General features: G+C 38.5%; 1 protein-coding gene across 4 annotated transcripts in view; it reads right to left on the bottom strand.

The window, feature by feature from the left end:
* Nucleotides 1-1,099: 1,099 nt before the first annotated feature.
* Nucleotides 1,100-23,456, bottom strand: part of TMEM135 (transmembrane protein 135) — a 385,640-nt gene continuing 363,283 nt past the window's right edge. For all 4 annotated transcript variants that reach the window (XM_077808028.1, XM_077808027.1, XM_077808029.1 and 1 more), the window contains 7 exons: nt 21,539-21,608; nt 15,731-15,898; nt 13,154-13,217; nt 10,963-11,039; nt 6,676-6,774; nt 5,408-5,475; nt 1,100-3,397 (listed from right to left, as the gene is read on the bottom strand). In XM_077808028.1, coding sequence (XP_077664154.1) covers nt 3,265-3,397; nt 5,408-5,475; nt 6,676-6,774; nt 10,963-11,039; nt 13,154-13,217; nt 15,731-15,898; nt 21,539-21,608 — 679 coding nt within the window. In that variant the 3' untranslated portion in view covers nt 1,100-3,264. The remainder of the gene's footprint in view (nt 3,398-5,407; nt 5,476-6,675; nt 6,775-10,962; nt 11,040-13,153; nt 13,218-15,730; nt 15,899-21,538; nt 21,609-23,456) is intronic.

Genomic DNA, 23,456 nt, shown 5'->3' with positions numbered 1-23,456 from the left:
ATCCTCATAGCAGTGGCTTTCCTTCCTCTCTGATTGCTCTTACCTTGTCTTGTTTCGTGGGTTAACCACCTCCCCTTTCCTCTCTCTGTGGGCATCCCTCAAGGCTCAGTCCTCGGTCACACTCTCCTCTCTTCCGTTGCTAATCTTTGCTCCATCAGGGTTTCCAGCCTTTATCATCCACCAGACAGTTTCTCCCTTAAACAGTCTGTGCTTTCTGCCATGCTGCCCCTTATGAATGGGAAAGGCTCCCTGATAAAATTCAAACAGCCCCTGCCCTATCCTCCTCCAAATCTCTCCATAAGACTCACCTGTGCCATGCTGCCATGGGTAGATAGGTGGCAGGCTTACTCCCTACCTACAAAATTCCTACAATACATGTAACTAACAAAGCTGTGTCAGTTCTACCCTTGTTTTCCTCTGCAGTGGCAATGTAACTGTCATCATAGGATTCCTCTCTCCTCTGGATCCAAGTACTGACCATCACTCACCCTGATCCTCAGCCTGCCCTGAAACAAGTGGGATTCTGTGAAATCTTTGCAATGCAATGTTGTACAGTTAAGCAAGCAAAAATTAGGAAATACAAAGGTAATGAATGGCTGCAACCTTAACTCTGCCACTTTGCATGTATTATGATACATTCTTTAAAGTCAAGGTCATATTGCCTTAGATATTGAAATGTATATGTGCTGAATTAACATTGTGTTTTCAATCTTGTCTTTTGCACTGCCTGACTTGAGCACTTAACTGTTCAGCTTTAACATTACATTAACAGCTTTTTTTGCATTTAGTATATGGAGCATCACTGAGTATATTCATATGCCACTTTTATACAAAATATTTGTAAATAAAAAATATTAAAGTCCTGTGTTTTGGTTTATATTGCAAAGTTATGCAGGTTAAATCTACAACGCTTAGTCACATGAAGAATTCATTCACTACCACTGGATTTACTTCAGTGGTTTTACTAAGAAAAGTGAACAGAAAATTACAATTTTGTAAAGAAGCAAATATATTACTGTCAGGGAGGAAAACATTAGGACTAAGAGTGCTTTCCCCCTCCACCCATCCCACAAGTATTTGACTCCAATAAAAATAATAATTTAAGGTTTAGAATGTTTTATTTTTACATTACATGACAGCCATTAAAACAAGGATTATGAATGTAGGAAACAAGAAGACATGGACCAAACTGGTATCTAGATATTGAGACACAGTCCTCGGCTGTTTTAACTCAAATATAGAGACCTATCACCATTTTCATTCCAACAAAGAAAAGAAAAGCTAAGCTATCTGTAAAAGATTTTGAAAAATCTGAGACTGGCACAATCACTCTACTAAGTCCTGATAGTCTAGTACATCAGTTCTAAAATGTTACCCAAAACATACAGCATTCAGACTTCAGAAGGTCATGTGTTTCAGAAATGCTAATGGAAAAACAGTCCTTCCAACATTCCTCCTACAATCCTGCCAGAGCCCAGCTGATTTTTTTTTATTTTTGAGCAATGTTAGTTTACCATTACAAGCAAATAAGATATTGCACACAAACCTAGCTTGCAAAACCCACTCAACTTGGGCCATGTATGTTGTTTTCACAAGGAATTATAAGTAGCTGATGATCATCATTATTATGGTAAAGGATGAACAGGTAGGTTTTCTGCATAGGCTGGTACATTTTCATGACAATTTTGTTAAGTCTGATGTAAATGTTAACATACATGGCATTGTGAAATTAAACAAATGGGAGCTGAAATGTGTTAAGATTGGGACAGAATTACTGTTATGACATAGGTTCTATTAAGTAATTATTTTACTATGTGTGGCAAAAGCTTCCAGCAAATAAACCAGATTAAAAAAAATAAAAAAAAATAAATGCATACATCCTTACTTCCCATTCACAGGCATTTGTTGCATTTCCATTGTCTGATCTTTTTAGTCGAATGCAAGTAAAGCTCATATTTTCCCTGAAAAGCTAGGAGACTCTGATCATAATTCAGCCATGGCTGCCCTGAACAGCCTATAAACAACAGAAGTAGGAAAGAAATTAGCATGTCAAGATTTCACTTTAGAACACAAAGGTGAAGTGTCATCTGTAAAAATATGCAGAGAAAGAAAGAAGTGGATTTTGAGCAGATATTTATTTATATTAAGTACCGTATTAAACTTCATGGAATTGTCTATGGTCACGACTGTCTGCTATATCAAGGGGAAAGCATTCTTCATCGATTAACAGAACAACTGAATATGAAGAAACACGAATGAATGTGTCAGATAAAACTGTTTTGCTATGATGGTTGAACTTTAGGAGTTTGTTCCCTTTTGAAGACCATTGGAATGCAATTTAGTATTGATGCTTAAATCAAGTAGATTTAATCTAAATTGATACTCGTCAAGTCTTTTTTGTAAAACTCATTTAATTTTAGTGTGTGTGTTTGTATTTTAAGCAATCTACTGTTTGGACTACCCTCTCGAAAGCTCAGCCATTGCATTCCTCCCTCTCATTGTCTTGTCATTTTCCATGTGGCAAATATTAACTTCCACACACTGCTGTTTCTTAAGAAGCACAAGTCACTGACACCTGTTTTTTTTTACATTTCCTTTGTTCATGGTCTACATCAATGGAATGACAGCTCTGGAGTATGGTTTATGGGCTAACCAGCACTCTTTTGGTGGAGGGGTTGCTGTTTTTGTAGCCATAGCTGGGTAGAAATAGCCTAGTCTTGAATTAAAAGTGGCTATTGGTTATTTTTAAAATTTTCAGTGACAGACTGGTGGATTTTTAAAAACACATATTTGGAATTCAGGGGACATTTCTCACCAGACTGTAACAGTTTTAAGATAAGGTAAAACTTTGGATTGAAACCCTCCTTTCTCATTTTGGAAATATTAGTTTTACAAAGAAATTTTCTACTGGAATGAGCTACAGAAATTTTGAAAATGTTATTTTAAAGTATATTTATGTCATAGGTGTATTTTAATTCTCTTTTCTATAGATATATTACTCATTGATTTAATTCAGTCAAGAATCTACCATATTGTCAATCAACTACAATGATCCAGAAACAGTTTCTGGCTATGGAAAGGGCTTAATTATTAAGCCACATCTTCCTACAAAGCTTCAGTATTTCTGATTGGTAAAAAGCATTTCTCATTGAAATAATACTGAAGTGGAACACAAGTCCTCTTCCATCAATTTGACTGTTAAGTTAATTAACTCTTCAGGACAAAATGGTGATCATATTTAATCACAAGATAAAGTATCGTTTTTCAAGACAGCTCAATTGGTAGCTCCGGTGATACAGAAGTATATCTTGGGTCAAGCTTAGGTATGAAATTCTTGAAGTTCTTAGATGCTTCAGTACCAAATACATCTAATACTTGTCTATTCATGACAGCAAACCTGAAATAGAAAAGACTCATGACAAAATGAACACTTTTTCCATTTAATAATAAATAAAATTACTTTAAAGTTATTCTACATTGTAATGATGAAATATTGCCCATATCTTTAAACCTGCACTTCTTATGCAGGTAAAATACCTGTTAAAGTCAATAAGAGTTTAGTCAAGCAGAAGAAGAATTGTAGGATATGATCTTAAGTTTGCAATCAGATCTTTAAAAAACCTTAACTGCATTTGATTCAATGTTTCAACAAGCAGGGTGCTAAAAGCTTTTACAAACAGCAAGTAGGTTTTAAAAACTGTACTGGATGCTAAGGGCGGACACACGAGAGAGGTAATCCTGACTAGTACGTAAAATGGGGACTCAGTTATCGTCTTATGTTCTTAGAGAATTGCAAGTTTTTCATTTTGGACACCACGGGTGCCTTTTTATGTTTGAACAATACAAATGCTTATGAAGTGAATCACTTCGCATGTGATTTGTATTTTATTTAATACATTTGACTACTTCTACCAGAAAAAAAAAAAATGCCCTTTTCTTGTCCCCAGGATGAGCAAAAGCACAGTTCTGTCTACATGTCTCCTGAGTTCCCCTTAGTGGTTTCACAACAACATTTTCTTATTTTTTAAGATGTTTTCCCTCCCCTGTTACTGTGAAAGACTCACACAAGCAATAGGAGAAAATGACTGCCTACTCAGCAAAAGAGTCAAACTGATTATACACAAAGCAGGAGGTTGGACTAGATGACCTCCTGAGGTACCTTCCAACTCTGATATTCTATGATTCTATGAAAGTGGTATCAAAACACAAAACAAAGTGAAAAACATGCAGCTTTCTCCCTGTAACCTCTTTCAATTACAGTAAGCTTAGGGCAAAATAATTCAGGAAGAAGTGTGATTTTCAAATTGACATATTGGTCTTTTGTGCAATTTTGCACATTATCAAGTTATCCCCATTCAGTTTGGTTCTGTTTGGGGAATTATGAGCTTCCATAATTCTTCCCATTTTGGTCAGTCTGCTTTTAGATTGCTTGTCAAGTGATTCATCTTCTATTGGGTGCTGCGTTCTGCTGCATTGTCAAAAGAATATTTTAGATTTCCAGTGCAAATACAGAATAAAACAGGATTCAGCTGGACACAGAATCTAAAAAAGTTTATGATTATAACTGGTCAGAAATTTTAAAAGAAACATACCTTCCAACAAAAAATATGGTCTTTTTTCAGAAAAGGAGCTTTTCATGAAAAATTGTCAAAATCTTCAAAGTTTTCAAGTTTTTGTGAGAATTTTTAATATGTCTGTCAACTTTTGTATTGACATGTTTACCAAAATTGTGTTTGAAATCACTGTAAAACATTTTTATTGCGTGAAAATGTTTGGTAATGATTTTAAACGTGATTTTTGGAAATCTGCACTTTTGGTAAATGACAATGTTTGACAACTTTGAGAATGATTTTGATTTTAAAAAGATAAAATTACAGGGATAATTTCCTGAAAACAGATGATGGATCAATTTCAAACCCTGCAAAACATAATCAGGTCTTAAATTCTGAAACTGCAAAACTATTTTTTGACCAAGATGCTCTCCAAAGGTCCCAGTTAAACTGCCTCATGTTTAACTAGATGAAGTGAGCTGTAGCTCACGAAAGCTCATGCTCAAATAAATTGGTTAGTCTCTAAGGTGCCACAAGTACTCCTTTTCTTTTTGCGAATACAGACTAACATGGCTGTTACTCTGAAACCTCTCACTTTAGACTAACATTTTAACATTTCTGTAGAATATGAAACTAGGTTTTCTCACAAACTTTGAATCCAAAAGTTTTTGAAGTGCTTAATAAGTGACAGTCACATTCATATAATTTTGACATATATTCACTACCAATTTTATCTAATACCTCATATAACACAGACTTCTCAAAGTAGTCTTTGACAGCAAGTGAATTAAAGACAATACCTGTCTAGCTAAAATGAAATTTGCTACTAAGCATTTCCAACCACCTCAGTTACTTACCTGCCTTTTGTCAATCGTAAAAGGAATTTCCAATAAGAAGGTCTCAGGGTCTGAACTTCCATCACAGCCTACAATCAGAATATTGATCATAATTTCTCCCAGTAAATAATTAAAACATGGTCAGCCATAGATACTAAGAAAATGAAAGTGAGCTACCTGCAATTCTTACTCTCTAATGATATGTAGGCACAAGAGAGCCATACTCTTGGGTATGTGCTAACTGCAAATGACTAGTGAGAGAACCATAGCTAAAGTCTCTGAACATCAGATCATAGCAGGATAGCATGTCTGTTCCCCTACATGAAACCCTGGTCACCTGAGATGCCTCAATCCATCAGTTACCTTAGACGTAAAGATAGAAAATATACCATTTTATGGGGATGCTTTGTGGGTGACTAGAGTTGTTTTGGTTAAGCACCAGTGAATAAGAATTGAAAGTAAGTAACTTGATTTATTCTAAAGGAATGGTACAGAAAACAGATTCTCACTCCCGGAGAATAAAAAGCTCCAGAAATGCATTCAGCCTGAACAACAAAAGTAGGGTTGGCAGATTCTGACAGCAGCATGCAGATGGCAGGATGGAGTAGCAGAAAGTTGCAGGCGAGTAGGTCAACAAGGCCAGGGCCTTTGCAGCAGCCGTGGGAGGTAGATTCAACCAGCACAGCCAGGGCTGGACTGGGGAAGGCAAGAAGAGGAGTAAACCATGGATGAAGAGGTGGTTTTGACGCACTAAAGAAAGGTGGTGAAGGAGTAGGTGATTCAGGAGGGAAGAGAGAGGAGATGACTGCAGCTTGTTTCAAGTTACAAAACTGGAGATTTCCTTGTTAGTTTCGCCTGATTTTTCAAATCTACAGTTGCAGTTAAAGTGGATTGAGTGTGAAGTTTTCCAATTCAGCAGTACTCTATGGTTGAATATTAAGACTTATTGTCTGTCTCCTGGAGCAAAATACTAAGTGAGGTGAAGTCTCTGCCATTCAGTCCATTTTTAATTGTCTTTGGTTAATACATCTTGAGATTTTTTTTTTCCATAGAAGTCAAAACCTGCTTATGATATCCACATTACATTACAAATGGATAAACAGTCATGGAAAGACTAAATTATCTTCCCACCGTAACAGTACAAAATCAGTGTGGCAGATACAGAAATAGGAGCTACATTGCACTAACTCCTGCTTTATCATGGAATCTCCATTTCAACCCATTGTTTTAATCAAAATTTGAAATAAGTTGAAGGAATTTTGTCTTTTATTTGAAGGCAAAATACGTACCGCCTGAAAGCAGATTGCTGTGGAAATGGCATAGATGATGCTGTCTGCATGAGGAAAATAGGGAACCTTTCCTGCTTCAATGCCTTTGAAGTACATGGTCTATAAAAACAAACAAAACACATGTTGAGTAAATCATACCAAAGGCAAATGGTATGTACTTTGTCGTTAGTTATGGTCCCATTCCTGAAGTCCCCTGCCAAAGTTGTGACAGCTACTGAAATTCATGTGACATTTTCTTATGCAAGAGCCATGACCTGCAAGCTCATCGGTGTTCTGTAATTTATTTATGGATTTTTCACACTGGAGTGACGTATACATTCAATGCATGGCAAGACTTACTAAAGGGTTTTCCAACATTATTGGCTGCAGACTAGCTGCAGGAGGAGGGCAGAAAAGAGAAGCAGTGGAGGTAAGGAAAGCTCTATGAACTCAGATCCAGCCCACCCTTTACAGCTCTGGGGAAAGCAGTCCATTTTCTCTCCCTGCTTAAGTGATTTCTGATGCAGTGATTTCTGATGCAGCTAGCAATGGGAACAACTCCCCTGTTCCTTTGGCATGCAGTTCACTTGTACCCAATGGAACCACCAGCAAATACCGATTCCCCTGCACCATGCAACAAGCAGCATGTAGCCTTCCAGAGAATGGGGGACTGTAATGGGAGAGCCACAAAACAAGGAAAAAGAGAGCAAAATAAAATTAAAATTAAACTAGAAAGCTTTAAAAGAGAGAAAATAAAAATCTTGATGAGCAGGAAGAAAGAATAAAGACAACAAGAATAAAAGCAGACACTATAAAGAGCATGTAGAGAGAAGTATGGGGACAGTGATCTCTTTGTACCAGGGGTTGGTATGAGGGATGGGAATGCCCATCCACCAATCACTCCAAAGGAGGTTGCAAACAAACCACGGTTGGGAACTAATGATGATGTAAATAGATGCGCAGTTTGTCAGTGCATTGATCGTTAGAAGCGTACCATTAACATAGCTTTTTCCATCTTCAGAGCTATTTGAACATTAACTAGTCGTCACATACCTCTATGAGGAAAGTCAAGAAACACCACTGTTACACTCTGTACCTCAAAGCAGCACCCCGGAACCCCCATATTCACTACTCTGATATGATTATGAGATGTTTTGTACAAAGTATGCCTTGTGAGGTATCATTTAAAAAGTCTTGATCTGCTGAATGTTAATATCCTGTTGAGGTGTATATTCTGTTATTGTATGTGAAGTTATAAAGAATTGCTGTGTGCGCGTTACTGAAATATGTCATGAAGTGGGGAGTACCCAGCTAGCATTTCAGTAGCTACAAAGGAGCAACTATCACTGCCCAGACAGGGACTGATGGCCCATCAAGAAGAATCCACTCTTCCAGAGACTCCTCAGAGAGAGCACATACGCAATTAGGACTGCCTGACCCCACATCACAGCAAGGATCTTTCTAGTACCTGGAAAAAAGTATAAAAGAGGGACAGTGACATCATCACTTGGCCTTTCTCCTCCCCCATCTCAACACCTGGAAGATCATCTGGAAGACACAGACTTTGAACTGGGGAGATTGGTCCCAGACTGGGAAGGGAATCTAGCCTGTGTATTGACAACTGTAAGCTGCCCCTAATATCTATTAGGGTGAGAGATTGCTTGATTCAAATATTGCTTAGTCTGTAGATTTTAGACTGCAAGTTTATTCTTATTTCTTAGGTAACCAACATTGACTTCTAATCTACCTTTCTGTAGTTAATAAATCTGTTTTATATTTTACCTAAAACAGCGTGTTCTTGGTTGAAGTGCTTGGGGAATCTCAGCTCAGTTTACAAAGGTTGGTGCATGTCCACTTTCCTATGATGAAGTGGCAAACTAATGAATGAGCTTGTGCTGTCCAAGGGAGTCTTGAGCGTTGAAAGATGGTATATTTCTGGGGTGCAAGCGTAGGAGCTGGGGTGACTTGCTGGTGCCTCTCGCTGTATGATTCATGAGTGGCTCAGGAAGCATTCATGCAATTTAGCTGGGTTCCACATGCTGATGGCTGAGTGATCACAGCACCTGGAGGGGTTTCCTGCTTGTTACTGACACAGCATTGTGTGAGACAGCCCAGGCTGGAGAGTTATGGGGGCACAGCAGTCCCACAGTTCCGGGGATCCTTTCAAACCCACATTACAAATGTGACTATTGTGGCAGATGGCTTAAATGACTTGTCCAAGTCAACGAAAGTAGTATAAATGCTGAGACTAGAATGCAGAGGCTCCTGGATCCTATTGAACAGCACTACATTAATGAGTACTAGGGAACTTTTATGTGCACTTGCAAGGTCTATTTGGAGCAATTAGTGTGCAACACATTAGTGCACTTTATTCATCTTCTCCCTCCCCCCGCAGTGTGTCTTACACCACCCGTAGATAAGTCTTCTGGTTCCTGAGTGCCTAAGGCACTTTTGAAAATGGGATTCTGGTCCCTAAGTCACCTAGGTGCGTTTAAAAAATTTACCCCAAATGTCTATATGACATTGCACAGCATGGATTTGTTTATTTTAAAGGGGCATTGTAGATCTTGGAGAGTACAGGAGGTAATCTCTGTGATACATGCTTCTTTTTAAAAAGAACAAAGCGGTAAGTAGTCAAATACAATGGATATTTTGCTACCCTTAAACAACTCCAAATCACATACTTTCTTTTTGAGAAAACATTTAAAGTTTATTTTCTTGAACACAGCTTGACCTTCCAAGCAGCACACGCCTCTTTGGTCAGTTACCCTTGGCTTGTATAATATGGTAAAAGAAGTAAAAACTGAAATAAACCCATGCAGTATTTTTGTTATTTCATTGCAGCCACAATGTCTCAGAGTAAAGTCCAGAGAAAACCATCAGCAATACAGCATAACATTTTATTTATTATAAATGTAGCCCTGAAATACGTAGAACTAATACAACAGGGATAACCCTATGGGACTGAGTTGTGTTGACATATCATAACGTAAACCACCTTCAGAATCTGACTCTGGATTGTAAGGAACATGTAGGACCACATTACATGTTTCTCTTTGTTTCACATTTCATCTTATTCTTCACATTTCTCTCTCTCTTTTCTTTAAAACAAATCCATAGCTAGTAAAGGAGCTGGATTAACAGTATTACAGATTGGAGTCCTGGAGGTGAGTGGAAGGAAGTGGCAATGGTTCGGGGTCTTGGCATAATGGGCAGACACTATCAGTTTATCCCAGTGCGGCTGCTAGAGGGAGAGCCATGAATAACTCATGATTTCATAGAAAAATCACAGTGAAACTTAAAAAAAGACTCCAAAGAGTGATCTCCCCTTTTCTTTCCCAATTCACATATTCATAAACTGTGACTGTAAATATGGGTGTATGAACAATCCCTGAGTTGTTGTTTGCATAGGCAGTCACTCTTCATTTTTACTTTTTCCCAGACTAACATAATTTTAATAGCTCATAGAAAACAGAATGGACTTTCAGACCTCAAAAAAAAAAAAAAAAAAAAAAAGCAATGTAACTGGTGGTCACTTTCCAGGTTAGAATTTGATCAATTAAAGCAAACAGGAAAGCAATTTCATCTGCATGCTAAAACCAAAACTATATTGAGTTACCGTAATTCATAATTCAGACTAATGCCAAAATCAGAGAACAGAGGCAGGAAGTCAGCTGTAGGTTTTGGCAATAAATCTGAAGGGAAGGACTAGTTTTGACTTATGGTTTTGGTGGAAATTGACAAAATGCACATTCTTGGAACTTTTATATTTGAAATTCTGCAAAGGTGACGCAGCAGGGGGCTACAAAAAGGAAATTAGGGGGAGATGAGGGGGAAAATATGTGCAGATAAATGGATAAACTATTAGACTTAGTTCTGGAAAGGAGGGATATAAAGGACATGAGACCACAGTACTGAGCCATCACTTGGGCACACGTCTGGTATAATGGAGCATTGTTGTACAATCTCACATTACATTTGCACTTTTGGCCAACGCTTGTAACATTTGTTTTCTTCCTCCGCTCTGTTACAACAGCTAAGAAGAAACACTCTGGAACTAGCAAAAAGAAAAGGAGTACTTGTGGCACCTTAGAGACTAACCACTTAGCTCACTTCATCGGATGCATACCAGGTCTGCTGCAGTTTCCACGGTATGCATCCGATGAAGTGAGCTGTAGCTCACGAAAGCTCATGCTCAAATAAATTGGTTAGTCTCTAAGGTGCCACAAGTACTCCTTTTCTTTTTGCGAATACAGACTAACACGGCTGTTACTCTGAAATCTGGAACTAGCAGTGTACCTTACTTACCTCCACTAGTTTGGAAGCCAGGTACATGGAGATAGTAGTGCTTTTGTAAAACATCATAGAAACTCCTGCCAGGGATCCTGCAACAGTTAGAAAACAAAATTATTGGTAAGAGCCTCAACTATTTCCTTGCTATCGCTCAACACAGTTCTGACATTACACAAACTTGTGACTCTCTCTATTAGCATCTATTACATCCAATGTTCAGTGATGTTTCTGTAGTGCATATGAAAGGGTCTTTTATGCTTTTTAGAAAGAACAGACTCCTGTAATTTTGAAACTGGGAGCCAAATCTTTAGCCTCGTAACCAGCTTCCTGGCCCCAAATCTCCCCCCCCCCCCGAACTGGTCCAGAGGATCCATACAACAGTGGATGCTCTGGACCTGACTCTACACACCCACATCCCTGCTGCACAGCGGGTCCACAGGGAGCAGCACTGTGCACCACGCAGACAGTGCATACTTTGTTCATACTCACTTCCCACCCCATCACAGCACAGTGGAACTGCATCAGTTCTACTGCCCAGGGATGTTCTTTGGCTCCAGCGGAAGGGCCAGGTTCTGTCCCTCTTTTTAAATGAGCATGCTAATGTATACAGAGCAAGTTCTATTAGACATTGGGAAAGATCAAAATAAAAAAGACAACCTTACTCTTGTGCCAAGTACAATTTATTGCCCTTGATGCTAAACACAAACAATGCAAGTATAATTTATAAAAGGAAACTTCAGAACAAAAGTATTGCATTTACATTAAACCACCTAAACGCTGGTTTTCATTTCAACACAAGCTTCACATTTACTTTCCTGTTCTCAAAGCACTTGGGACAGACTTCCAAATGCTCTCCAGTAATATTTCACAGTATATGGTGCTTTTCATCCTAAGTATCCTAAGGTGCTTTATAAATGATGGGGTAAATGGTGTTCTCTGTTGTGTGCATACGCTGTGGGGAGAAGAGCATGCACATGAAGTCTAAGTTGAAGTGTCGGAGTAAGATAGGATACTGGTCTTGAGTGCTACGCTGGGGAACTGGTTAATGTGGCCATCAGCACACAATGGTTCCAAGGGTTAGCCTGCTGGACAGATGATGGAATGTACTGCACAAATAAAAGCGGTTACACGCAAGCTATGTGCTGTCCTACGTATGCTATCAAGATGGCTTGATGACCTCCTTTTCCTCCTGCAATGCAGCTCCTAAAGTGTAACGGCAGGATTTTGCTCTCTATGGGTAGGTTTACACTGCAAGCAAAGATGTGCTTGTAGCATGGGCAGGTATATCATGCTAGCTGTAATCTGCCTAGCATGGATAACAACATTAGTACTGACGCGGTGGCACAGGATTCAGCATGGGCTAGCTGCTACCGTACAAACCCTGCAGGGACCTTGGGTACGTGCTCGGGTTGTTCGCCCACACTAAAGTGCATGCTTCCTTCTCTAAACTACCATTGTTGCCCGTTCTAGCTACATTAAAGCTAGATTAGGTATGCCTATCCATGCTACAATCACATCTCTTCTTGCTGTGTAGAAATACTCTATGTGGTACTTACACACTCCCTGAAGGGGAAGGCAGAAGTTATCCAGATAACCAGGCTTGCTGCCCTGGGTGCCAACTTCCAGGGGATGCCGTGCTGCTCAGCCCCCCCCCCCCCCCACTTTTTTTTTGCACTCCACTGACTGACTGCCCGCTCTTTTTTTGTTGTTTTTTTCCAACCTCTTGGTGGGGGGGGTGGGGGGGAAGTGTGCCAAAATCTAGTCTACCTCTCAAAATGCCTACGGCCACTCCTGTGGACAATCTATGCCCAGCACATTGTACAACCAAAGGGGAGGGGGAAATTTGGTTAAAGATACTGGGGGCAAGCCCCCATTCTTATGAAGTGTCATGCAATCTTTAATGGCCACACAGGGAACAGAGATCCTTGGGATTTTAAGGCTTCATTCATTAGGATTGGGATTCAGGTTATGTCCTTTAGAAGGAAGAAAGTCTGTTTCACAAACACACACCCTCCCACCCACCCATCAGGATTTGAACCTGTGGTTCCAGCAAGTCTAGGTGTTTTAGAGCTGCTGCTAGAGACTCAGCCATTCCTTCTAGCTAAGCAACAGTAGCTTGTTTATATTTATGCATTTAATCCAACCTTTTAAATCTAATGACAATATTACTGACTTGGGCACTATCCACTGCTTCTCATGGACTTACCTGCTATAAGAGCATGAAGTTCATCATCCAGGTTTCGTACCCAGCGCAGGAAGCAACTAGTACCCTGCATTTGTGGGGGAAATACAATAGCCTTGGTTAGTGTTTTATTTAAAATGTTATTAGTTTGGGGTTACATTACAGTATAATCCAATAATAATGTATAAACATATATATAAGGTATTCATGAAGGATCAACAATCACCTCATTAACAATTGTCCCGACTGCTACTATAAGCATTTATAAGGCACCCATCACTGGGGTTCCTGGGTGCACTTTATGTATTTTAGATTAGGAGCAAACTAAATTTTCTCAACATTCGGGAGCATATACTGTGTGATCAATCAAACTAACCTTAAACTTACTCTGAAGGGAGAGGGGAAAATCCACCTGCTGTCTGATCACTGTCCATATATTTGGAGCAGCTTAATTTGCTGATCAATCTCTCCCCTCCCCTGTTCAGCTGTGAGGAACAAGAGTAGCCAAAGAGGGTGGGAGGGGTAGAGGAGGGTGACTTTGGTTGACCTCCACTAGGGCCAGAACACCCCCCAGTTCCTCATGTGTCCACCCAACAGGCTCACGATGTTTTGATAAATCAGGGCTCCCAGTAACCTAAAGAGCAACTTTAAAGTTTTGCAAATAGCTAAAAGTCCCAATGGAATTGCGGTGTTGTTGTTGCCATGTTGGTTCCATGACACAAGAGACAAGGTGGGTGAGGTAATCTTTGATTGGACCAACTTCTGTTGGTGGAATGGACAAGCTTTCAAGATACACAGAGCTTGTCCTCAGATCTCATTGTCCTAGTGGAATTCCGAGTAACCTGTTGTTATTATGAGCAATTCATAGACCTGTAGAGATTAAGGCCAGAAGGAACCATTAGCATAGATAATCTAGCCTTACCTCCTGTACAGCACAGGTCTATGCTTAACTTTCACCTAGTTACCCTTGTATTGATCCCCAAAATTTGTCTTTGACTGAAGCATAACTTGTGTTTGACAAAAGTATATCTTCTAAAAAGCATCTGAAGATATCAAGATTTTTGAAGTGGTCCATGATGTGTCCTCACTGCAAATTGTATTCCATTTTTTTGGCTTGCAATAAGTGAGTGGTTAGAAGGTACTATACAAGATCTGCTTACGTTACACTATGCTTAGTAGGTGAGGTATAGATGTGGTTCTCTGTGACATATCTCAAAGCAGAAATAAAAAACAATGTAACACACATTCAACATGCAGTCACCCTTCAACATTAAAAACATCAGGCAGAATATTTCACCCTTTATAAACTCCAGTAAAAGATTTGAGTAGCTGTCATTTTTGTAAACTCTCAACAGCTCATTTGTGCAGTTCTACCAAAATTTTTAATCCCGGTAATTAACAATTACTTGTGTCTAATTCTAGCCACTTTAAATTAAAAGTGAAATTCTGTTTTCTTGCTTTGCAGCCTGTAACAGTTGATTACAAAAGTAAGACAGTAGTTTTTAGCTTTTGAATACTCACATATTTATGTCTGAATACGCAATAGAAATATTGTTAATTTGGTTAAGGATATGAAATTGCTATGGTTACATCAACATTTGAGTATTGCAGCATGCTCTGCGTGTGGCTATAGGTTGGGCCAGATTCTCAGCTGCTGTAAATCAATATAATTCAGTTGATTTCAAGGGAGCTGCAGTAATCTACATCAGCTGACAATCCAGTCTACATCAGTTTAAAATCTGGAACTGGAGTAGAAGGTGGCTTCCCAACTGGTGAGTGGAGTGTCATAGGAGTAGCACAAGACACTTTATCCTACAATTTTTTGCTGGTAGCTTCAAGGTTGTACAAGGAGGAGGGTGAAAAGTTGTTCACTTTAAGTGCTGAGGATAGGATATGAAGCAATGGGCTTACATTGCAGCAAGGGCAGTTTAGGTTAGACATTAGGAAAAACAACCTGTCAGCGTAGTGAACATTCCAAAAACTACCTAGGGTGGTTGTGGAATCTCCATCATTGTCTAACCTGTTCTTAAAACCTCCAAACACCTGTCAGGACTGGTCTACTTAGTCCTGCTTTGAGTGCAGGGGATTGGACTAGATGACCTACTGAGGTTCCTTTCAGTCCTACACTTCTATGATTCTAAGGTAGAACTGAAGATGTTGCTTATGAGCTAAAAAACCCTAAGTGGCCTGGGAGATGCCTACTTGAAAAAGAGCCTCTTTTCATGGGCAATACTGTCTCTCCTGCAGATAATAGAGGTGGCTGAGCTAGAGTCTCCTCCATATAACAGAAAGGGCTGCTGACACCATCCGTTTCACTTTAGAATTCACTCCCCTCTAGGTCTGAAATTGCTCAAATCCACTCACTTTCAGGACATACTGCAACTCTCATCTGTTTTTTTGAGCACTCGTGGGGAGAATGGAAGAGCAGATCCTGAGCTTGGGCATTGGCTTGACATTTATGATTTGATTACAGCTAGACTTTGTTATGGGCTGAGGGTCTGTACAATGTCAGAATGTTTAAGTAAAGACGGGGGGGCTTTTTGTTATTTTCGAAATCAACATAAATAAATGATACTAAGTTTTCAATGTTTTTGCACTTACTTTGTATATACTGACAAAAGATCCCAGAAAGGCTCCAAGCTGGAAGTTTTCTTTGTTATAGAATAGAGAAAGCAGCCGGGAAGGTTTTGTAAATAGATGCCTGAACGCTGATGGGATTCGAAGGCAACACTGGATCAGGTAACCAACACTAAACATTCTAATGAAGCCCTGGAGGAAAAGTTAAGAAACAGCAACTTTAAAAAAAATTGGCAAAAAACATGACCTACACGAGTGTACTCGTAGCTTATTTTTGAAATGCAGCATTTTAAAAGCCCACTTTGTTGACATTATCTGAAATGTACCCTCCCTTCTTGGAACTTGAAACTAGCTTTTTGAACTAACTTCCCTGCAAAATAACTAAGGAAATAGAATCCTAGACCGCCTAGATTGACTGTCTTTCTTTTAACTTAAATGGATACTTAAAAGGTCTCAAAGGACACACACTATCTCTACTCCAAAATTCTGTTCCTTGAAACAGTCCTGATGGCTTAATTTCCAAATTATTCTCTCCCCGCCTTCAACCACAGTTGGGTATGGAAAGGCAAACAATGTGGTAAAGAAAATAAGCCACATACTCAAACATCTGGAAGAAGTGCTGAGGGAGGGGAAAAGCCCATAACAAAACAAAGTCCTTTCAGAAAATGTGTGAATTAGACAGTGACTCCTTGGCATGTTCTCTCAACAAACAACCGACCTGGAGGCTTTGCAAAGTCTGCTATGAAGAAAGTGCAAACCCAGAAGAGATCATGTGCAGAACTATTAAAAAAGACAAACACAGGCTCATATGAAATTCTTCCTACTGCTCCACTCTGAAAGGCTGATATGTCTCAGAGTTTGTTTTGTAAAGTGCCATAACTGAGATTGGGTTGGTTCTTTCGTTCTAAACTCTTTTCTTTTTCTGTTTCTTGTAATTTTCTCAACAGTTTCTTATGCTTATTCTTAGCCCACAGGTAACCATCTCTGAAAAGTCTGAAGAAAATCTGTCCACTCATTTAAAAAAAATCATCCAAGTGTGAGGAAAAAAAGCTTCAGCCTTTAAGAAAATTATTTAGAGGCTTCTTTTTTCTTCTTCTTTTAACGGTTTGATAATTTAAGAACAGTTGGTTTTAAAGCATAAATCTAGGTATTTATCACTCTCTCTCCACATAGCAGAAAATGCTTTCTTGGTTGGAAACATTTCATTTGAAAGTATCTGAACATCGTGTGCTGAGCACTGGTAGTACATTCTTACTGAATTAAGCAGGCATCTGAGTGGGATGTTCCAAATGTTCAAGGTTTCTGTTATTTGTTTATAAAACCAGTGGGCAGAGGATTGAAATTAGCAATCTGTCCAATTCAGAAATTAAAAATCTGTGCATCATACAGAACATTTTAATCCCTCATAAAGAGTCCCAAAACTTTATTCTGGTTAAACATCATCAGCAACACCCATTTCTTGCAACAATAATATTCCATAACTTTTTACTTATGAAACTGTTTATGAAACAAAGTAAGTGGGGTACAACAGTTGAATAACAATGTCTGGAAGTGGATGGACAGTATTAGTGCATTCCGGAATAAGTGTATTGTGTCTTTTACAATGGTGCTAGTGAAAAGGCAGTAGCCAGATGTATGAAATAGCTCCTATGTCTCCATCGCATGTGGCTTTAAAAGCTAAGTAAATGATATCCTCTGGGGAACTTTTATCTCATATTTTCTAAATAGTTTATATCACAGTGAGGTGTGATCATATAATGAAAACCTCTATTTCAAAGTTTATGAGCAAGGCAGAATTAAATTTACTCCGTGAATCTTAATTCTGAATTTTCTGACTTTTGTGTAATTAAAATGTCAAATTTAAGATGAATTTAGATTATGTAAAATTATGGGAAGTTTTACAATAGTCACAAACATAGGACAAAAAACATTTTTATAAACAAAAAACTCAGAGCCCTCACTTTTCACCCACCAAAAGAAAAAGGTATTTTAGTTCTGATGGACTAGAACACGACATTGTATTATGCTGTTCCAATCTGCAAACTGTCTAGCACATGAGTAACTCATGAACAAGTCCCATTGAAATGTGTGGGTCTGCAGGATTAGGGCCTTAGCTCTCGTGTGCAGCGAACAGTAGCAAGACATATAAATACTGAATCTTTATCATTAGTTCAGTGAGCAATAAGGAGACAATATAACAAGCACTTTACAGCTGATTTGCATTACCTGTAGTCACACAAAACATTCAGTTTTGTAAATTATAAGATCATCAGTTATCACTTTTATTCTCCATAGAAAGATATCAGATCACAGGCAAATGAATGGGGGAAAAGAAAAATATAAAAAATACACAAAAGAAGGAAATTAATATACACTGAAATCTCTATATTAAACCTTTCCTTAGGAACAATCTATGTTGCAGAAATTTTATGATTTGGATACGAAGAGCCAGAAATAGCAGTGCAATTAAATTACACATCTGCAAAAATCATCTGAGGAATTCAATTTTTTTAAAAAGATTCTTTTAAAAATATCTTGATAGTATTAAAACTCAATTCCCCAAATGTATATATTCAAAACAGAGTTCAGTAATATACCAGAAGTCAGATAAATTGTAGCAATGTTTCCAAATAGTATTAAATCTATCAATTTTTTTAATAAATTTGCTTTCAAATTAAATGTAGAATCATTTACAAATTTAACTGTTCGGTATAGTATCCCACATCTCTTGAAAGAATAATAAAAATAAAATAAAATAAAATAATTAAACAGATTGTAACTACTGGAGTATTCTCCTAATTTTCTTCTAGTCACCACAATTACCAGGTAAACTGTATTGTTCATCTGCTGTTATCATCAACACTGGCACAGAGAAACTGAAGTTCATCATTTTAGGTACGCACTGTTGGCTAACATATATCTTCTTTTAAATTAGCTGCTGGAATCAAGTGGATCAAAGGAGAAAGGGAAGGCTCTTCAAATGCCTTTGTTGGACTAGATAACCCTTCACAGAACTCTACACAGCCAAGACACCCAGATTATTTCAAATTCTAAGTGAAGTTTATGAAAATGAGGTGATCCACTAGCCTGCTATCAAAGATAAAGATAATAGGCTACTGCAGGTTATACTAGCTGGCTAATATGTGTCTAAATATGGAGAAGGAAAGAGAAAAGAGAATGTGATAGAAATGTATGCATAACTATGATAATAGGAAGACAAGCAATGGTAAGGGAAAATATAATACAGAGGAAAAACTTGGCATTATCACGGATAGTTCTCAGAAAATATCTGCTCAAACTAAAAGAATGTTAGGAACCATTAGGAAAGGAACAGATAAGAAGACAGAAAATGTCATAATGCCACTGTATAAATCCATGGTACACCCACATCTTGAATACTCTGTGTAGTTCTGGTTGCACCACTTCAAAAAAGATGTATCAGAATTGGAAATGGTAGAGAGAAGGGCAACAAAAATGACTAGAGGTATGGAACAGCTTCCATGAGGAGAGATTGAAAAGACTGGGACTGTTCATCTTGGAAAAGAGATAACTAAGGGGGGATCTGATAAAGGTCTATACAATAATGAATTATGTGAGAAAGTGACTAGGGAAGTGTTATTTACCCCTTCACATAACACAAGAACCAGAGGTCATCTGATGAAATTAAGAGGCAGCAGATTAAAAACAAACATAAGGAAGTACTTCACACAACGCACAGTCAACCTGTGGAAATCGTTACCAGGGAATGTTGTGAAGGCCAAAAGTATAACTGGGTTCAAAGAAGAATCACAGAGACTAGGTCCATCACTGGCTAATAGCCAAGATGGTTAGGGATGCAATCCCATGCTCTGGGTATCCCTCAACCTCTGACTGTTAGAAGCTGGAACTGGATGACAAGGGATGGATCTCTTGATAAATTGCCCTGTTCTGTTCACTGCCTCTGAAGCATCTGACATGGGCCACTGTTGGAAGCAGAACAGTGGACTAAATGGACCATTGGTTTGACCAAGTATGCCATTCTTATGTTTGTTAAGGTAAATAAATTGAGCTCCTTGAGTCTATCACTGTAAGGCAGGTTATCTAATCCTTTAATCATTCTTATGGGTCTTCTCTGAATCCTCTATAATTTATCAACATCCTTCTTGAATTGTTGACACCAGAATTGGACGTGGTATTCCAGCAGCAGTCACATGAGGGCCAAATACAGAGGTAAAATAACCTCTCTACTTCTACTCAAGATTCCCCTGTTTATGCATCCAAAGATCACATTAGCCCTTTTGGCCACAGTGTTACACTGGGAGCTCATGTTCAGCTGATTATCCACCCTGACTCCCAAATCTTTTTCTGAGTCATTGCTTCCTACATCCTGTAAGTGTGGCCCTACATCCTTTGTTCCTAGATGTATACATTTACATTTAACTATAAAGCTGTGCAACAGCTAACCACATGTTGTCTTAACTTAGGCCCTGATCATACGAACACTTATGCACATGCTAACGTTACTACTATGTTAAGTCCAACTGAAGACATGGAATTTTATAGAATCTATACATTAGGCACCCAATTTTGAAAATTCTGGTGAAAATAATAAAAAAAATAGGTGCTGAATGGTTCTCTCTTTTCTCATCCCAAGGAGGGGAGACGTATTTTCTGTTAGTTATTCTAGTTGTGTTGTTTTTATGTTTAGTCACTTTATCTTTAGTAAAAAAAAAATTGTTACAATTATTCTGAATATTTTGTAAATATTTTATTACACATTCCCAGATCTATTCAGCAAAATACTTCACGTCCCACAGACTTCAATGGAACTTCAGCACATACTTAAATACTTTGTTGAATCAGAGGCTAACACTGTTACTAAGTTTGCTGAAATATTGCATAGTTCAAAGAAGAAGTAACAAAATAATATTGAACAAGATACTGAACTGTGTAAATATAAGAAAATAACTATTGTACTATACCTCCTCTAAAGCTTTATCTTAATGTAGCGAGCCTTGCCATAAAAAACCAAAAGAGATAAATTCTAAAAAAATGCACTATTTTTAATGGGGGAAAAAAAGCATTTTAAAGATAAAATATAGCAGAAGCATCCGTAAAAGCTAAACTGCCTAGCTATCAATTTTTGCTTCTCCATAAATAAAAAATGTAGATTATTAAAAGATCAAGTTCTGCTGAAGTTTCACCCAAAACTAGGACCATGTAGCAGGTTGTCCCACCTGTGCCAATCTTCTCCACACAGTACTCCTCTGAAAAAATGCCCATAAACATGGCCATATTATGGAGGAGGCTAATTCATGCCACTGGACATAGACAGCTCTCTCTGTCTGCAGCAACTGTGGACAATCTCCCGTTACCCCTTAAAATAAATTAATAGACTAGCGAGTCCAAAATCAAACAACAGTGTGCCAGACATGCACAGCTGTATGTGTGCCACTGCTGATCTGTCTGCCCAGCACAGCACATTCCAGGTGCTTTATTTAGGATGTAGCTGCAAGTGGGATCAGTTACGAAGAGCCTCATGTAATTAAGCAAGTTTATTTTTTGCTGATCCATTTTTTTCCACTCACTTTAGGTTCTCAGATTATTGTATTGATCTACCATAGTAGTGTAGTTGAAAGAAAGAAAGATTCTTGTGCAGAAGATGATTTTCACAAACTTATAACTGACTCTTTTTATTATGAAAAAGCATGACCAACAACAGACTTCAGAGGCTAAGACATATGGAATCTGCATTTGCCCATTGTAACTTACATATTCTTTTTCTGTACTAAACTTTATACGTTTTCACCAGTCTCTGTGAGTGTTTACAAAAAATGTCAGATTCCTACTTACTTTAATGCAATATGAGATGCAATTATCTTCATAATGTTTACAGCATCTATGTCTTGGACCATGTTTGCATCTGCAAAAGAAACAATGAAATCCATATTAACCAGAAGTTGGTTTTACTGTAATCTACCGGAGATTTTATAAACTTTCTCTTGCTAAAAATGTATACAATAGTCTCTTGCTATTTCCCCATTATTTATTTTGCATGTCACGTTTTGACACAGTCCTACATGACATTCTCGTAAGCAAACTAGGGAAATGCGGTCTAGACGAAATTACTATCAGGGGGTGCACAACATGTTAAAACCTTGTACTCCTAGAGTACTCAGTAGTTTGCTGTCAAACTGGGAGGGCCTATCCAATGGGGTCTCACAGGGTTCAGTCAGGGTCTGGTACTAGTTAATATTTTCATTAATGATTTGGATAATGGAGAGAAGAGTATGCTATACATTTGAAGATGACGCCAAGCTGGAAGAGGTTGTAAGCACTTTGGAGGACAGGACTGGAATTCAAAATAACTTGACAAATTGGAAAATTGGTCTGAAATCAACAAGATGAAATTCAAACAAGACAAGTACAAAGTACTACACTTAGGAAGGAAAAAATCAAACACACAGCTAAAAATTGGTGAATAACTGACTAGATAATAGTAATGCTGAAAAGGATCTGGGGGTTACAGTGTATCACAAACTGAATATGAATCTACAATCTGACGCAGTTATAAAAAGGACTAATATCAATGTGGAGTGTATTAACAGGACTACTGTATTTAAGACACAGGGGGTAAATTGTCCCACTTTTCCCGGCACTTATAAGGCCTCAGCTGGAGTATTGTGTTCAGTTCTGAGCACCACACTTTAGGAAAGATGATGTGGTCAAATTGGAGAGAGTCCAGAGAAGAGCAACAAAAATGATAAAAGGTTTAGAAAACCTGACCTATGAGGAAAGATTAAAAAACTGGGTATCTTTAGTCTTGAGAAAAGAAAACGGAGGGGGTACCTGATAACAGTCTTCACATATGTTAAGGGCTGTTATAAAGAGAATAGGAATCAATTGTTCTTCACGTCCACTGAAGGCAACACAAGAAGTAATGGGCTTAATCTGTAGCAAGGGAGGTTTAGGTTAGATATTAGGGAAAATATCCTAACTATATCGGAAGTTAAGCACTGGAAGAGGATTCCAGGGGAGGTTGTGGAATCCCCATCACTGGATGTTAAGAACAGGTTGGACAACACTGTCAGGGATGGTCAAGGTATAATTGGTCCTGCCTCTGCACAGGAGGCTGAATTAGATAACCTCTTGAAGTCCTGTCCAACCCTACATTGCTATGATTCAATTGTAAGGCACTGTGTACTTTTATGAAGTCATCAAAGTACTGTACAAATAAAACAGTACTTTATTAGTATTTCAGAAGTACATGTACATGTATTTTGACCCAATCCTCTTTTCCATGCTAAGCTTGGGTAAACGGCCTATGCCTATGAATTCCCTACTGTGGCCTATGGGAAGGAATTGTGAATCATCCCTCCAAGACCATAGAGCTGTAGCTGGGCCATTCTGCAGCCTATGATCACTGACACTCTTTCCCACACCCACCCATATTAGACTGATGTTGCTGTTTTGGCCAGGGATCCACTGGCTATACTGCAATCCCTCCCTGTACCACCTTGTGGGCCTACTGGAGGGAACTGCAGAGGCCTCTCTCAACCATGACCATTCCAGTGCAGTGTAGTTCTGTCAGTTTCACTGTGGTATAGATTTTCTGTGGCCCTTACTTGGGATTAGGGTTTGGCTCAAAGCATAAAGAGGAGATGATTTTAGGGAGGATGGGATGTGTGGATTTTACAGTAATTAGACTTGTATGACACAGAATTAAAGGTTTCAGAGTAGCAGCCGTGTTAGTCTGTATTCGCAAAAAGAA

This window comes from Eretmochelys imbricata, chromosome 1 (genome assembly GCF_965152235.1).
Source record: "Eretmochelys imbricata isolate rEreImb1 chromosome 1, rEreImb1.hap1, whole genome shotgun sequence".
NCBI classification, from domain to species: domain Eukaryota; kingdom Metazoa; phylum Chordata; order Testudines; family Cheloniidae; genus Eretmochelys; species Eretmochelys imbricata.
Note: the sequence above shows the minus strand (reverse complement) of the source record. Positions and strands in the feature narration are given on the sequence as shown.